We start from the raw sequence: 16,235 nt of genomic DNA on the forward strand, positions 1-16,235 counted from the left end.
CTGGCGTCAATGCCCCCCGCCTTCTTCTGGCATCCACACCATATCGCACACCACCCACGAGAGTGCATCGGCAGTTTGCATTGCTTGCTGTGTGCCGCTGCATTCTGGTGCTCGAAGACCAGCTTGCATGCAGCACAAGCAAACGGCCCATCGTTGCCGTTCATCGCGCTGCGGCCAGTCTCAGCACCGCCCAGCGAGCGCGTGGGCGTGTGCCGTGTGGCTGGCGTGACAACTCTGGAGACTCTGGTAGCGCTCCTTCAAAGAATTCGCGGATCGCGCCAGCCACTCGCCCGCATCTAACGGAGCGTGTCAACACCTCCCGAGTGGCGGTGTTAACACGTTTGAACACCTCTACGGCTGTGGTGTTACCCGTTAATTGTTAACGTTAATCCACCAGCCCTGGAGTGAATTGGAACTGCCTAGATAGTAAAATCGCAACCTGTTACACGCCTTACCCAAGAGCGCCAACCACTCTTTGGAGCGCCGCCACCAGGGTATGTTGAATGTTCGCACCCTCCCCCCGCGGTCGAGGTCATGATGTTAGAGTCGAGAGTGGACAGAAGGGCTGAGCCGTCTGCCACGCACCCCCGACTGCGAGAGCTGGTGTGCGCTCCCGCCCCGCGACCCGGACCCACTCCCAGTCACAGATCTAACGTGGCCGCTCGGACCGACCTCTACGGGGGCGGGCTTCTTGGTGAGTCAGGCGGGTGCCCGTCGAGACTCCTGCCCTCCTCCCACGCCTTTGCCCGCGCCGCCGCCTGCGCCGCCGTGATCTGCAGGTAGTTGTACACCACGAAGAAGATGAGCGTGATCACGTAGCCGCACGCCTGCGTATGTGTGTAGGAAGGTGAAGAACAGCCAGGCTCGGACTGGACACCAGCGCGGTATGGGTGGACGCGAGACAGATGATGACGGCACGCTCGAGCGACACACAGACACAAACAAGCTCACTAGACACGCCTGCAGCGACGGCGGATGCAGCGAGGGCGGTAGCGCGGAGGGCGGTGGCAGTGAGGGCGGAGGCGGCGAGGGCGGCAGCGAGGGCGGAGGTGTAGAGCGCAGGGGGCGTGGGGCCGTCACAGCCTCGCTGGGGGAAGGGAGACGGGGCGTATCTCACGGACCCTCTAGCGCGCCGGGGAGCTCTCGGGGACTCTCGGAGATTCGCGCCTGGATCGGGCTGATGACCTCGCCGAAGAGCACGACGCCGCTCACGACGACGCCCGCGTTGCGCGAGATGGAGAGCAGCTTCAGCATCACCACGTTTGTGCGCTGGATGACCAGGAAAGAGGAGAGGTTGATCAGGCACCCCAGCAGGCAGGTCAGGCCGATGCCGACCCAGAAGGGCTCGATGGGCGGGTTGCGGATGTCCCCGGGCTTGAAGCGGGGCAGCTCGATGGTGGCGGCGGCGGCCGCGGTGAAGACGAACGTGGCGGGCGAGATGTACAGCAGCGCCTCCACCACGTGCATCTTGTATTGGCCGAGCAGCTTTTGGGTCAGGATCAGGCGCGTTGCCTCAAAGTACATCGACGAGAAGAAGATGAGAAGGCCGACGGGAGACGCGTGCACCTCGCCCGCAGAGGCGATGGTCGTGCCGACGCAGCTGGCGAGGACCGCAAGGACGGGCTTACGCTCCGGGTACCCGATCCCGAAGAAGCCCTGCATCATCATCGTCACGAGCGGCGCGTACCCCTTGAGGATCTCGATAAAGGAGACGGAAAGGTAGAGGTACGCGCTGTTGCCGGCGCAGAGGCAGGTGGCGGCGGCGAAGCCGACGACGACTGACGCGCGTATAAGCGTGCCGTCGAACTCTCTCCTCGGCATCTCCCACTCGATGCAGCGCATGCGGGAGAGCAGCGCGGCGGCGACCGCAAAGACGACGGTGGCGGCCTGCGTGAGGCTAGTGAGCACGATGGGGTATGGGAATCCGGAGGTGAGGAGGTACTTGTTGTTCAGGATCAGCAGCGGCCCGACCAGCGTGTACAGCACGCACACACCCACGGTGATGGTGATGTCGACCACGCTGCCACAGCGCCAGCTCTGCTCCTGCGCCATCGAAGCTGGCGGGACGCTGACATCCTCGCCGCTTGCGTCGGCCTTGCGCAGTGGCTGCACCTCCTCCATGTGGCTATTGCGCATGCGTGCGCCACCTCCACCATGTGGGCGCTTGCGGGCTTCCTAAGTTCGAGCTCTCAAAAACAAAGTTCTTGCACTCCGGATGGCGGCGTGCCGTCGTGTTCTCGAGGTTCTCGAGGTGGATATCCTTTGGCCGCGTTGGGTAGCGAGGATTGGTGTAACCCGAGCCACGGAGGCGTGTTTTCTGACGGCCGACCGTCAGTGCACGGAGTTACCCCTTCTTTCTCCGACTGTGCCCCGGCTAGTTCCCGAGGGAGGTCGTCGGGTGTGACCCCTGCGTCCCCCGAGACCTAGCGCGTCGTCGTGTGTGTGTGTGTGTGTGTGTGTGTGTGGTGGAGGTGGAGACTGGAGGCAGTGGTGGACCTATATTTGATGGTGAGAACGAGGACTGTGCGGACTGGGGGTTCAACCGGGAGGCAAAGGGTTCAACTTGGCGACGGTGGATTGTGCTTTGTGGGCCGTCGCGGGCACTGCATGCATGCATGCATCGCCGGAGGCGAGGCAGGCAGATCCGGATGGTTTCACCCGGTGGGAGGCACGGCGGCAGGCGGACCATATGAAAGAGATCGGCGAGCTTTTCACGAAGCTTGACAAGGATGGCAGCGGCTCTCTGACTAAGGATGAGCTCAAGGACGTCGTGCAACGGTACACGTCCAAAGCGTTTAACGAAAAGGAATTCTTTGCGTGGTACGATGTCAGGGGCGAACCAGACCGTAAGATCGGCCTGACCGAGTTCTCCTGGTACCTCGCAGACCTCGCCTTTGCGTTCGAGGACCCCAAGAAGGCAATCTCTGCTGTCATCCAGGAGGTCGATGAGAAGAACACGGAGGCGCTTCAACACGAGGTGGCGGCTGATGGCCCCGAGGCGGCTGATGAAGAGCCCGCTGCGGCTACGGAATCGACAGAAGTGGGAGAGGCCGCCCCGCCCGAAGCGGCAGTAGAGGAGGCCGAGGCCGCGACGGAGGCTGCCGCGGAACCAGAACCGGAGGCGCCAGCGGACGATGTGGCGCCAGCTGCTTCAGAGGAAGCCGCGGATGCCGAGCCGGCCTCGTAGAATAGAGCCTGGCAGGAGATGAAGAGGATAGGCACGACGGGCCTGTTGGTGCATGAGTTTTGCGAGGCGGCAGGGCCCCTTCCCGCACGTCCAAGGGATCCGCAAGAGGTGCTGGAGCTCCGGAGGACGGGACCTGGAGGTGCGAGGACGGGGCCACGGGACACACGACACAGGACAGTGTGAAGAGTTCCGTTGGCGATTAGTTGTAAAATCGGCGCGCCTAAAGAAGACCAGTCGCCCCCACAGCGCACAGGCGCCTGCCTCGTTTTCTTTCTGGCATTGTGCGCTCTCACGCCTCAGAGTCGAGCTCACATGTACGGCTCCACAGTTCTCACAGAGTTGTCTTAATATAAATAAATAAAAACGGACACCTCGCTACTGTGAGAGGGGTAAAAAGGAACAGGTCCCCGCCCTTGGGGCCTTGTGATCTTCGTGCAGCGGTTTTGTCTCTGCTCTGTCGTCTGTGCTCTCTCATGTCTGTGAACGGAACAACCTTAATTTAACACAGCAAGAAAAGACATGCACTCACAATAGAGTGCTAGAGCGCGGCTGCCCGGCGCGGCCGCCCGCCTTGCCGCCGCCGCGCGGCACGGGCAGCGCGACGCAGCGGTCGACGCGGCGAGTGGTGGGGTGGCCGTAGAAGCGGCGCGGCGGCGCGGCGGGCGGCGGCGTGCCCGCCGCCTCCGCCTCGAGGATTGGCGCGAGCCACTGCGGCGGCGGCTGACGGGTGGCCTCGCGCACGAGCCGGTACACGGCGGCGTCGTCCTCGGCGAGCCGCTTGCTGATGGGGGAGCCGCCGCGCAGCAGCCGCTCGAGCACCAGCCGCGCGGCCTTCCACGCCCACGGGGTGGCGTAGTAGAGCGCCGTGTCGAGCAGCCGCTTCGGCGAGAAGCGCTTCGCCGGGAAGGACGCCAGGTCGAGCGTGATGCGCACGTCGAGCCGCGTGCGCGCGCCGCCCTCGTTCCGCGGCGGCAGCGGCGTGAAGCGGCACTCGGCGCCCCCGAACGGCAGCTTGCGCACCTTGCGCGCCCAGGCGGGCAGCGCCGCGCCCGTGTCGGCGTGCTCCGACGCCGCGCGTGCGTACAGGCAGCCCTCGGCGGCGTCGGCGAATCGGTCCTCGACAACGACCGAGTAGTGGAGCAGCAGCGACGGCAGCGGCGGCATGCGCAGCCGGCAGAGCGCCTTGGCCGAGAGCACGCCGTCGGCGCCTCCCCTCGTCTGCAGGTCGAGGAAGCCGCCCTCTGCGGCGAGCGGGTTCCAGGACGGCAGCAGGTCCGCCTCTGCGAAGAGCGCAAAGACCTCGGCCGCGCCGTGAGGCGCCTCGGCGACCAGCCGGATCTCGTACTCGCAAGAGTCGGCGGCGGCGCGGCCAGCCTCGCCCGGCCGCTCCCGCACTACGCGCGTGTAGACCTGGAGGTGCGCATCAGTGCCGGCGTCGCACTCCCGCGAGAGAGCCCACCCGTGCGCCTCCGCCTCGGCGCGAGCCGCGTGCACGGCCGCCTCGTCGAGCGCGGCGACGGCGGCCGAGGCGGCGGTGCTCGGCCGGCGGCGGCGGAGCAGCAGCAGCAGCAGCAGGCCAAGCAGCAGCGTCGGCAGCGCCGCGGCGAAGAGGGCGGGAAGAGGCGGCGAGGAGGGCGGCGCCGGCGGGAGCTCGCGCGAGGGCCGCCAGGGCCGCCAGAATCGCGAGCGCAGCATGTCCCGTGAACCCAGGGCCTCCAGGGCTCGCACCTCAACCTCTCACGACCGGCATAGCATGTGAAAATAGAGAAAAACGGATGCGCCAAAAAGAGGGCTACACACGGCCCTCTACGCTGGGCGCAGAACATTTTTTTGCCCGCTGTGTTGGTCCGTGCCCGACAGTCCGAGCCGAGAGTATATTGACGAGGCCGCACATTAATGTCTCTCTTCGCCTCGCTCGGCGCCGCCACGCTCGAGTACAGCACGCGCGAGCGTCGCGCCGCGCTCCGCCGGCCGCTCAACCTCTGGGACTCGCACTCGCTGAGCGGCTCGAGCGAGGGCTGCCTCTCGCCACAGCATCGCGGCCAGTCCTCTTCCGACCGCGCATCGTCCGAAGACGGCGACGAGGTGCCGTCCAGCCCCGGAGAACCGCGCTCGTCGGTCGGCGACGTGCTCGGCCTCCTCGCGTCGCTGGAGCCGCTCCTCGCGCTGACGCACGCCCTCGCGCTGGAGCGGGGCACCACGACGGGGTGGGTCGCGAGCTGCGGCACGAAGCTGGCGCAGGCGGCGGCGACCCGTCGCGCCGTGACGGACGCCGCACTGGCGGCCGCGCCGGGCGACCACGCCAACCTCGCCGCTCTGCTCAGCCGCTGCCGCACCTCGGCGGACCGCGACGTCGCTGCGGCCAGCAAGGGTTCAACGAGCGCGGCCGAGGAGGGGGCGGCCTTTGTGGCGACGATGGGCGGGTACAACGCGCTGGCGTACCAGGCGCTGGCGGTGCTCTCCGAGCTCCCCGCGTGCGCCGCCGCCACCGCCGTCTCCGAGTTTGCGGCGCTCAAAGAGACGTTTGCGCAGATCCGCGGCTATGTGACGGGGGCGCTGCTGCTGCGCGACGCGGCGCTCGCGGCGGTGCACGGCCAAGTCAAGGGGAGCCTCGTCATAGCGTTTCACCGCCGCCGCGCGTACGCGCGCTCGATCCGCCACCAGACGCCGCGCCGGCTGCTGCGCCTGATCGGTGCGGGGCTCGAGCTGCCCGCGGGCTTGGCGCAGGTCACCCACGCGCGCTCCGGGCCTTGCACATTGAATGCCATGGGGGGCTCCTGTCTCACCCGGCCTGGCCCCGCGCAGGTCGTGCAGCGCCTCGAGGTGGAGTGCGACCTCGTGGCCCTGCGCGCCACCCTCAAGCCGCAGCAGTGGTGGGGTCTCGTCACCGCCCACATCGACAGCCTCGAGACAATGCAGCACCTGCTCCTGGGCGCGTGCGCGCGGACGGCGCAGCGACGCGCCGCCGCCGTCGCGCTCGGCGCCGGCGCGCCCGCCGCGCCGCTCTCCACCGGCCCGCGCGCCGCCTCGCCGCGCCGCCGCCCCTCCCTCCGCCAGCTCAGCGACGACGAGCCGTCGGCCGGCTCGGTTGGCTCTGTCGGCTCGACGTGCTCGGCGGGTTCGGGCCCGGCGTCGCCGCCCCGCGGCGGCCACCTTCCCCGCGCAGCCGACTCGTACACGCGCCTCTTTGGAAGCCCGGGCTACACCGACCCGCCCGCGCTGCACCGGCGCCCGAGCGACCCGCTCTGCCGGCCGGCCGGCGGCAGGCCGGCAGGAGGCGCGTCGGCCGCGCCCGCGACGCTGCTCCAAGCCGCCGCGCTGCTGACGCTCGGCCGCGCGGCGGTGCGCCACGGCGCCGACGGCGCGAACGAGCTCGCCTCGCGCCTGTCGCAGCTCCCCGCCCGGAGGCTCAAGGAGTCACTCCTCGCGCTGGTCGACGAGCGGATGGCGCGCCACTCCGCCTCGCCCTCGCCCAACGCGTCGCCCGTGGTGACGCGGCTGCACGGCGCCGCCGGCGCCGAAAACACGCCGCCCGCCTCGCCGCCCGCCTCGCCGCGGAAGTCGCCTCCGAAGCCGGCGCTGCCCGAGGCGGCGCTGCTGCAGCCGCCCGACGGCGCGCGGCTGATCGGCCTCTCGGAGATCCTCTTTGCGCACCGGATCGGCGAGGGCGGCGCCGGCGCCACCTACCTGGCGCAGTGGAACGGCGCGACCGTCGCTGTCAAGGTTGCCGGCGGCGTCTGCAAGTGGCTCGAGTCGTGGCGTGCCGAGGTGGCTGCGCTGACCGAGCTGCGCCACCCGAACGTGGTCGAATTCCTCGGCTGCGTGGTGGAGCCGCCCACGCACTGCCTCGTGCTGCAGTTCTGCGAGGGCGGAGACCTGTACGAGGCGCTCCGCAGGCCGACGCCCCCGGGGCTCGCCCTCAAGGTGGGGCGCGGCGTCGCGGCGGGGATGCTCTACCTGTGCCCCCCAGCCGCAGCCGCGTCGGCCACTGCTGGGGACGCGCCCACGACCACGTCTCCGCGGTTGCGTCCTAGGCACAAGAAGAACTACATCCACCGCGACCTCAAGTCGTCGAACGTGCTGCTCGACGCCTCGGGCACCGCCAAGCTGATGGATTTTGGGCTCTCTCGCCAGCTCGATGTCGACGCGGAGGCGAGAGGCCGCGAGAGGCCGCGAGAGGCCGCGAGAGACGCTCGCCCCTCGCCCCTCGCACCGGAGGGGGCCTCCTCACCGCACCCCCCCCTCTCCCCCCTCTCTCTCCCCCCCCTCTCTCCCCCCTCTCTCCCCCCCGCGACGCAGGAGCAGCTGACAGCCGAGACGGGCACCTACCGCTGGATGGCGCCCGAGGCGCTCTAAATGAACTATTGATCAACTACCAATTAACTATTAATTAACCGCTGGATGGCGCCCGAGGCGCTCCCGGCGAGAGCGGGCGTGACGCGCCCCCCCTAGCCACGCCGACGTCGGACACGAGCCTCGTCCGCAGGTGATCCGGCACGAGCCCCATATCTCCCCATATCTCCCCACATCTCCCCATATCTCGCCCTCAGGTGATCCGGCACGAGCCCTACTCCGCCTCCGCCGACGTCTTCTCGTACGCGATGCTCTGGTTCGAGCTCATCACGCACGAGGTGCCGCGTGTGCGTGTGCCGTGTGCTTGCGTTGGGGTGGGGGGAGCGAGGGGCAGGTAGATCGCTCACCCACGTGCACCGGGCTTCGCACGTGGTGTGCTGTGGGGCTCCTGTCTGGTGGGTGGAGATGCGAGCCCCCCCCCCCCCCCTGCCCCCCCCCTGTGTGTGTGCGTGGAGAACTTCACCTCACCTTGCCTTAGGTGCCGTATGCCGACCGGCCGCCGCTGCAGGCGGCCGTCTGCACGGGGCTGCAGGGCTTGCGGCCGCCGCTACCCGCCGCGACGCCGCCCTCGGTCCGCTCGCTCATCGAGCGCTGCTGGGCGGCGCCCGAGGCGCGGCCCTCGTTCGCCGAGCTGGTGGCGCTGACGGGCGATCTGGAGCCGGCGCTCTCGCAGGAGGAGCGCGCCTGGCTCGACGCGCCGGCGGGGCACGCGGTGTCGTACGACGAGATGGCGCCGCCCAGGCCGGAGAACCAGCCGGGCGAGCGGCCGGCCGCTGCTTGCGGGGACGCTGGGGCGGCGTCGGAGGGCCCGCCGCCGCCGGCCGACTTGGCCGTGGCGGTGGCGCTCGCGGATGGCGCGCGGGCGCGCCGGAGCAGCGGTTCGCAGATCTGGTCCGTGCCGGTGTGCGAGCCGCCGTGAGGGGCGGGGCGGGGGCGGGGGGGTCGTGAGAAGGGGGCTTAGGGGAGGGGGAGGCTTGGGTGTTGCTCACGCCGTGTGCAACGGCCGGGCCGCAGACCCGCAGTGCGCCGAGTCGCTCGCGCACTGTCCGCTGGCTCTGTCTTTTGTGTGTGCCCGCTAAGAAACCACACACGCGAGTACGTACGGCTTTACGCCATTACGCGCGTTGCGACAAGTGAGTCTCTCAAGACAACCACGCGGCGGAGTTATAGCCATTTTCAGCTTTCGAGGGCGAGGAGGACGACCTACCTTCCCCGGTTCCCCCGGACCTGCCTCCTCTCCCCGGGCGCCCGGACCTGTCTGTCGCCATGACCCATGTGTTGCGTCGACCTTGAGCACTTGAGCACTTGATAGGGTCGATTCCGCATGGTACGGGACCCCTCGATCGTCTCGCCCTCCCTCACTGGTGTGTTCATTGGGGGGGGTCATAACGAACACGGTACAGGATTATCGAGGTGCACGCTGCCGAACGAGCAGTGTCGTCCCCCCTCGTCAGGGGCGGGGAACCCGCAATTTGAAATGCTCCGGCATCTCAAATTGCCCGATACGATCTCCATTTTAATTGAGATTGCCTCGAGCATCCCAAGATGCATGAAGCAATTCAGGATGCGCGCGCATCCTGAATTGCTTCATGCATCTTGAATTGCTTCGTGCATCTTGGGATGCTCAAGGCAACCAAAGATGCATGAAGCAATTCAGGATGCGCGAAGCAATTCAGGATGCGCGCAGGTCCTGCGCGCATCCTGAATTGCTTCATGCATCCTGGGATGCTCAAGGCAATCTCAATTATGCGCTGCATAGCGCAACGAGCAGCACGCTCGGCGCCTCCGCGCCGCAGGCTGTGAGACGTTGGGCGATCAGCACAGACGGAAGCGACACATATGCCGGTGTGCCGCCGCACGCCACACACGATGCAGACAGATGGGAGTAGCCACGCACCGGGCAGTGATGCCGAGTCGGCGGGCGGCGCTGCGCTGTGACGGCTGGTGCACACATGAGAGACGCTGAGCCCTGGTGTGGCTGGCGCAGGTGGACTGGGGCCTGCTGATGCGCAACGTCATGATTCATCCTGACGAGATCAAGGAGCTCAAGCAGCCGAGCCACATGACGCTGCACTTGCTCCCAGGACATTGGCAGGTGCAGCCCGAGCCCGAGGCGAACTGGAAGGACCCGGCGACGCCTCTGTCCCGGCTGACCGTGGTGGACCGGCGCAACCCGACTGCGCCTAAGATGAAGAAGCTCCACAAGCGCTCAGGGAGTAGAACCTACGGCAGCTACCCTGAGGGCGCTGGCTTCAGCATCGGTGCTGTCCTACACAGAGTCGGTGTCGCGACTGAGCTACGGCGCAGCGCGCGGCGCGTCGGCGGTCAAATCAAGGACGCTTGGGGTGACCAGGTCTGAGCCATCTCCTCCTCAGCTACTGCCCTCCCCACATCGGCCCATCCCTTGCCTGCTTGGCATCATCTAGGTGTGAGGCAAGGCCGTCAGAGTCCACACAGGAGCGGTGTGTGGGGTGGGCGAGGCTCCCCGCCGACATGTCGCGGAATTGGCCAAAATGCTGGGCATCTCAGATTAAGGAAGGCAACTTGTAATAGCAAGGAGCATTCTAGAATGCAAAGGGGTAATTCCAGATGCTAGCGCATTCACGAATGCAGTTCGCATTCCAGGATGGTCGACGCATCCTGGAATGCGTGGACCATCTTTGGAATGCGGTGTGCATCTTGAAATGCAACAAGTCAACTCGGCATTCTGAATTGAAAAATGCAATCTGAATTGATCTTTTGCAACTCAAAATGCCCTCAGCATCTCAAATTGCGGGTTCCCCGCCCCTGACGCCTCTCCATCATCTCACAGTGAGACGTCGGCGGTGGTGGCGGTGTGACCGATCGAGCTACAAGAGGAGCTCGTTCAGCATGATCAGGGTGGACGGAGCAGTACCTCACTTCCTCAATGGGTGAGCTTCAGACCTCCCAGAAGTCACAGCGCCGACCTTGTTCTTGTTACAGTATTGAGAACGAGTAAATACTACACGCATGGGCTGCGCGCTGGTCGATGATGATTTTGAAACCTTTAAGCACAAGAACAAAAGAGGGCACGGGTAAACGACACGAATTTCAATGGACAGAGGAACGCTAGTAAACAACGGGGGAGAGCAAGTGGACAGAGGGAGAGCAAGTGGACAGAGTGGCAGATGATGCCTTGGGAATCGAACGCAAGCCACTTGAGATGACCCCGATGGGGGCTCTTCTCACTGGTTGCTTACTCAGAGGAGGAGGAGGAGGACGAGGACGAGGGGGGGATGTTGACGTAGCGACTCTGCCACCACTGACAATCTATGTCGCAGAAGCCAGAAGTCTTGCACGTCTTTTCATCCGAGCACGGGTCTTGTTGAGAGTAGAAGTTACCAAAGCGCGTCTTGCAGCACCCCTCGGGGTTGGGGCAAACCATATCACACATTTGGAGGTCGGCACTCTTCACCTCATTCACCAGCGTCTCGTCGGTCGCCTGGCAGGAGCCGTTGGGGCACCCAATCGCGTCCATCGCACAACCCAAGCGGTAGACCTCACGAGAATGGAGGATAATCTCCTTGGTGCCCTTGAGAGCCCAGAACCCCTCCGCATCTTCCGAATTATACTCAGCCCCGCCAAAGGTATGTCCAGAGGGGCAGCTAGGATCAAACAACTTTCCACCTTCGATCATGCAGTAAGGGGAGGTGGCAAACCTTGCCATATCCTTGATGGTCAGCTCATAGATCTGCACCATGTTGTTGGGGTCGCGGTCCCCGTTGGCGAAGTTCCAGCATTTGCGGTCTCGAAGCCAGTCAATTCCCGCGAAGTCGACGTCCTCGAGGTTTATCTCCCACGGCTTGTCGATGGATGCCGCGTCAGTGCAGCGGTACCCCCTGATGGTCAGAGGCCCGGAGGTCGGCAACGGCTTCACGACGCTGGGATCGTTGACGGAACGGATCGTCGCCACTCCCTTTTTGTTGAACACCTCGTAGACAGTCCGTGGTTCCTCGCGACAAACGTAGCAGTTGTCAACGCCACGGCATGTCTCAACTTTCTCCTCGGAACCAGGGCAGCACTTCAACTTCGTGTGCTGCGGGTTGTCGTACATATACATATGTACATATCATGGCCTGCCTCCGTACACGACATGTCGAGGTCAAGCCCATGGTACTCCTGCCCGTCCGGTACGTTGATCAGAGGCTCCGCCGAGAACTCCGCTGCCGCCGCCCCATCCGCCGTGGCCGCCGCCGCATCCACCGTCGTCGCCGCCGTCGCCGACGCCTCCGCCGTCACTGCAGCCTCCGCCACCGCCACCATCTGGTTCTGAACCGGCAAGGCGTACGCGACTGAGGCCAGCGCGAGCACAACCATCATCCGCAGCGACATTGTGAGGAGTGAGGAGGAGCGAAGAGGAGGAGCGAAGAGGAGGAGCGAAGAGGTATTGAGACTTGCGCGGTAAGTCGGCGGCCGGTTTTTGTCAGGAATTGCATTTCGCTACAATTTCGGCGGCCTTGGGTCCTTGGTGCTGGGAGAGGGTCGATTCCGCATGGTACGGGACTATGAAAACACCACCCGTGCAAGAAAAAAGAATTTGACGGGCTGATTCGGGACAAGGGCTTGGTGTGGTATCAATCATCCAGGGACACGTGTTCGATACAAAACAGGCAGAGAAGAGAGTGCGCGTGCGATTACTGTCGTACTTGCGAGAGTTTTACTTGCGTAGGGAAGTGTCGCAGGAGCGCTCCCTGTACAGGGTGCGGGCGGACCCTCACAGACGCTGCAGTCACGAAAACAGTGGCGGTTCTCTGGCTGGCCGCTTCTGGATCTCCTTGAGCATCTTCTGGTATTTTTCCTCAATCTTCTTTGAGGTCGCCAAGAGATCGCCGCGGTGCTGTGGCAGTGGCTGCAAGGCGGCGCGAGCGGCGCGAGAAAGGGCTGACATCGCGAGATAACAAAATTTGCATCTGCCGAAGGCCGACTGCACGCTAAAGGCTACACGGGGGGACTGTCTCATGGGGGCATTCGATTTCTCAAAATAAATAAATAAATAAAAACGGACACCTCTCTACTGTGAGATGGGTAAAAAGGAACAGGCCCCCGCCCTTGCGATCTTTGTGCAGGGTTCTTTGTGGGTGTGGTCGGCGACTAGCCGGGGTCGTCCTCCCGATGGGGGACTAGCACTAGCCGTCTTCCACATGGTCCCTCGGGTCCCTGCTGCTCCTAATCTCTTCGTACATCCTCCTGCTGATCTCCGCAAAGTCCTGCTCCCTCCCTCGTCTCACCCTGCGCGTCTGCTCCGCCTCACCGTCTTCTGCCCTGCGTCGTCTGGCGACGGGTCCTCCATAGTCGGTCGAAGTCGCCGCCCTCCTCGTGCCTCTTCCCAACGTTCCCTCGGCGGCCGATGCCGTCTGCTCCGGCTCCCCAGTCCCCGGGTCTGCCCTGCTCTCGTCTGCGCTAGTTTCTGCTTCGTCCTCACCGGCGTCTCTCCTCTTCCCTCTCCCCTTCTTCTCGATTTCTCAAAGTCCGCACAGCCTCATTTGTTGTAGAGCCGGGCGCCGCAATCTGCAAGGACGCCAACCCCTGGGAACTGCCCTCGTTGGAGGAATCCCTGGGAACTGCCCTCGTCGTCGACGACGCGCGGCTGGACCTCGTGCCGCTCTCGCTCGTGCCAGAGCCGGCCTCGACACCGAGGGTTGGAGGAAAGGGCGATCTTGACCCCCGGACTCAGCGATGGCATATCGAAATCTCTCCGTCTTTCTACAGATTGAGAGGAGTGATGATAACCGACGAAGAGCTCAAGCTGGCCGACTTTGGCTCTTGCCGCGGCATCTACTCGAAGCAGCCCTACACTGAGTACATCTCGACGCGATGGTACCGCGCGCCCGAGTGCCTCCTCACAGACGGCTTCTACTCCTACAAGATGGACATGTGGGGGATCGGCTGCGTCTTTTTTGAGGTGCTCTTGCACGTACGCAATACAGACTGCACTCACCCGCGCGCCGGATGCGGAGTGGGGAGTAGCCCAGCCCTCGCCACACTCGTGGAGACTCGCATACCCGCACACCGTAGGTGCTCTCGCTCTCGCCGCTCTTTCCCGGCACAAACGAGCTCGACCAGGTCGCCAAGATCCACAAGATCCTGGGCACGCCGGGGCGAGCGACCTTCGAGAAGCTGAAGAAGCACTCCAATACCCACATCGATTTCAACTTCCCGCACAAGGCCCACCCACCGTCACGCCCGCTCGGATGCCCCCCTTCCATTCCACTCCCCAAACCTCGCGCTCGCGCCACCGCCCCGCCGAGCACCTCCCCCTAGGACGCCCTGCCTGGGCCTCCCGCGCAGGACCCCACGCCGCTGCAGTCGCTCGTGCCCCACGCCCCCGCCGTCGGTGTCGACCTGATCTCAAAGCTGCTTGCCTATGACCCCGACGAGCGGATCTCCGCGAGGCAAGCCGTCAAGCACCCGTACTTGCGCGAGCTGCACCTGCGCAGCGACGCGGTCGTGCAGCCAAACACCAAGCGGACCGAGGTGCCGCAGCACCAGCTGCCGACGGCACCGGGCGGCGGCGCGCCTGGCGAGGGTGGGGACGCGCAACTGCCGACGCAACCGGCAAAGCATCGGAGGTCAACCAAGGAGTCTCGCTCCGCCGTGGCCGCGCCCTCCGAGCGCGCACCGGCAGCGGCGGTGGGTCGGACCGACCCCGCGCTGAGTGCCAGCGGCGGCGAAACCTCCCTCCCTGGCATCATGCGCGTGGCAGCAGCCGGCGGTAGCACAGGGTGCACTGGGACGGGCGGGCGGAGTGAGCCGGGCAACGCCAGCCCCCGCAGCAGCGGGCTCCTCAGCAGCAGCGGGATAGGCAGCTACGGCGCGTCGAGCAGCTGCGGGGTGACCGGCGTCTATGGCGCCGCGGGAAGCTGCGGTGGGTCGGGACGCACAGGACTTCTCGACAAGGACGCCCGCCGATGGAGGTGGTGCGCACATTCCTCACAGTCGTGAGGTCTCGCAGTAGGGGCCGACCCGTGCCAGTCGAGCTCGTTGCCTCAGGCCTCGAGCAGGCGCCATTCCACTCCCGCGCATCCCCTCGCAGCCTCATCGTACTGCCTGACAGCTTTGACACCCCGTGCCTGACACCAGCAGCCCCCGTGCCCGACAGTTTTGACACCAGCAGCCTGCCGAGCATGCGCAACACGGTTGCGGTTGAGGCAGCGTACGAGGGGGGCAGCAACCTCCCCTTGATCGTGTCGGGCGCCGGCGGCGTGGCTGGCCGCGCCGGGCTCAAGATCGATGCCAAAACTTTGCACGGGCAAGGGGCTGGCTCACAGACCGGGCGGGCCTCGATGAAGGCGGGTCCGTACAGGAGGGCGGGGGCGGGCGCTCGGAAGGGAGCCAGCCACAGAGCAGCCGCGGGTCGGTTGGGCCACCAGGTGGCATGCGCTTGGCGGGCAGCAGCCGCCCGACCGTGCCTGAGGATAGTGCTTTGGACCGTAGGAGGCGCTGGAGCTCGCCGTCGGTGACCACTCCACAACCTACCCTGCGCCGCGCGCTCATCATGGCTTGGGCGGGGGCGCAGAGGGCGGACTGGCGCCCACGCCCGCGCCGCCGGTGCTGGTGCCGGTGGCGAGAGCTCACGGGCCTCTTGTCGGACTGGACGCTGTGGGTATCGCGAAGCCGATCTCAAAGCCCAAGTACGTCAGCCCTTACTCGCAGGCTGCGATCAGTCAGTCGAGACGGACAAAGAACTCGTAGGACGTAGCCCGTCGGTGTGTGTGTGACGACGTCGATCGAGCGGGGCGTGCGACCGTGCATTCGCGCGGTCTCTCGCCCTGTCGTGTGCGGGCCGATCTCGTCGTCGACTCTCGACTCTCGTGTGTGTGTGTCTGGTGTGTGTCTGGTGTGTGTCTGGTGTGTGTCTGGTGTGACGGCTTTATGTGCGTGTGTGTCTCAGGTGTCGGGTGTGCCATGACGCATGAGCATGTAAAGTTATGGGCGGGGACCCGCGGCATACCCATTGTAGACCTAAAGCCTAGAGGTGTCTCCTTTCCATTAATTTTAAACCAAAACACACACAACTGTTCGACACAACTGTGACACCACAGACACAAGCTCTCACACGTGGTCTCTGCGGGACGATCTTTCCGCAGGCGCGGGAAAATATAACCCCCTTGTGTGGCCCGTCCGAGCCCTCCGTCACGCGCGGGAAGGCAGCACGCGCGAAGCCCGGCCGCCTCGTCCTCCCCCGCCGCGGCCTCCGAGCCCCCGGCCCGAGCCCCTGCGGCTGCCGCCCGCCCGGCCGCCCCTGCCGCCGCCGCCGGCCGCCTCGCGGCTCGAGTCGCCCACAAGCCGCGACGGAGGGGGCCCGGGACCGACTTTGTATGTCCGAAAGGTGCCCAAGTCTCGCTCGCGCGGTCTCCTCGCTGCGATCAGCGCCTCGCACTCGTCCCTGCCTGGCTTGCCACCTGGCCACCCCCCCTTTCGCCGGGCCGGGTACGGGCGCGCGCCGGGCCGCGACGCCATGTCCGGCGCGTACCGCATCTTGCGGCCGTACTCGGTGAGCAGGCGGTGCATGTAGCAGCGATGCGCCGCTTCACAGAGGTGCGTGTGCACGAGCGACGAGGCCGCCTCGGCGACCTTTCGGCTCCGCTCGTCCGCGGCGTCCGCCGCCGCGAGCACCTCGGACAGGTTGGTGCTCACCTTGAGCTGCGGGGGAAGAGGTGCGGGGGAGGAGGTG

General features: G+C 65.6%; 4 protein-coding genes across 4 annotated transcripts; 2 read left to right on the forward strand and 2 right to left on the reverse strand.

Moving 5' to 3' along the window:
- Positions 1 to 674: 674 nt before the first annotated feature.
- Positions 675 to 2,169, reverse strand: EMIHUDRAFT_463785 (hypothetical protein; the record flags this gene model as incomplete). The annotated part of the gene is made up of 2 exons (XM_005773283.1): positions 1,186 to 2,169; positions 675 to 827 (listed from the first exon to the last, which is right to left on the reverse strand). Exons 1-2 carry the CDS (start codon positions 2,134 to 2,136, stop codon positions 675 to 677), a joined length of 1,104 nt encoding a protein of 367 aa, XP_005773340.1. The 5' UTR covers positions 2,137 to 2,169.
- Positions 2,170 to 3,712: 1,543 nt separating this feature from the next.
- On the reverse strand, positions 3,713 to 4,882 carry EMIHUDRAFT_101634 (hypothetical protein; the record flags this gene model as incomplete). Its single annotated transcript, XM_005773284.1, has 1 exon — positions 3,713 to 4,882. The coding sequence occupies one exon, from the start codon at positions 4,880 to 4,882 to the stop codon at positions 3,713 to 3,715; it is 1,170 nt and encodes a 389-aa protein (XP_005773341.1).
- Positions 4,883 to 5,061: 179 nt separating this feature from the next.
- Positions 5,062 to 8,654, forward strand: EMIHUDRAFT_354911 (hypothetical protein). The gene is made up of 6 exons (XM_005773285.1): positions 5,062 to 5,914; positions 5,993 to 7,146; positions 7,222 to 7,339; positions 7,487 to 7,534; positions 7,738 to 7,818; positions 8,019 to 8,654. Exons 2-6 carry the CDS (start codon positions 6,632 to 6,634, stop codon positions 8,457 to 8,459), a joined length of 1,203 nt encoding a protein of 400 aa, XP_005773342.1. The 5' UTR covers positions 5,062 to 5,914; positions 5,993 to 6,631; the 3' UTR covers positions 8,460 to 8,654.
- A 4,629-nt stretch (positions 8,655 to 13,283) lies between these two features.
- EMIHUDRAFT_65282 (hypothetical protein) lies at positions 13,284 to 13,822 on the forward strand (the record flags this gene model as incomplete). Its single annotated transcript, XM_005773286.1, has 2 exons — positions 13,284 to 13,475; positions 13,577 to 13,822. 2 exons carry the CDS (start codon positions 13,284 to 13,286, stop codon positions 13,820 to 13,822), a joined length of 438 nt encoding a protein of 145 aa, XP_005773343.1.
- Positions 13,823 to 16,235: the final 2,413 nt, after the last annotated feature.

This window comes from Emiliania huxleyi, assembly GCF_000372725.1.
Source record: "Emiliania huxleyi CCMP1516 unplaced genomic scaffold EMIHUscaffold_34, whole genome shotgun sequence".
In the NCBI taxonomy this organism is placed as follows: Eukaryota; Haptophyta; order Isochrysidales; family Noelaerhabdaceae; genus Emiliania; species Emiliania huxleyi.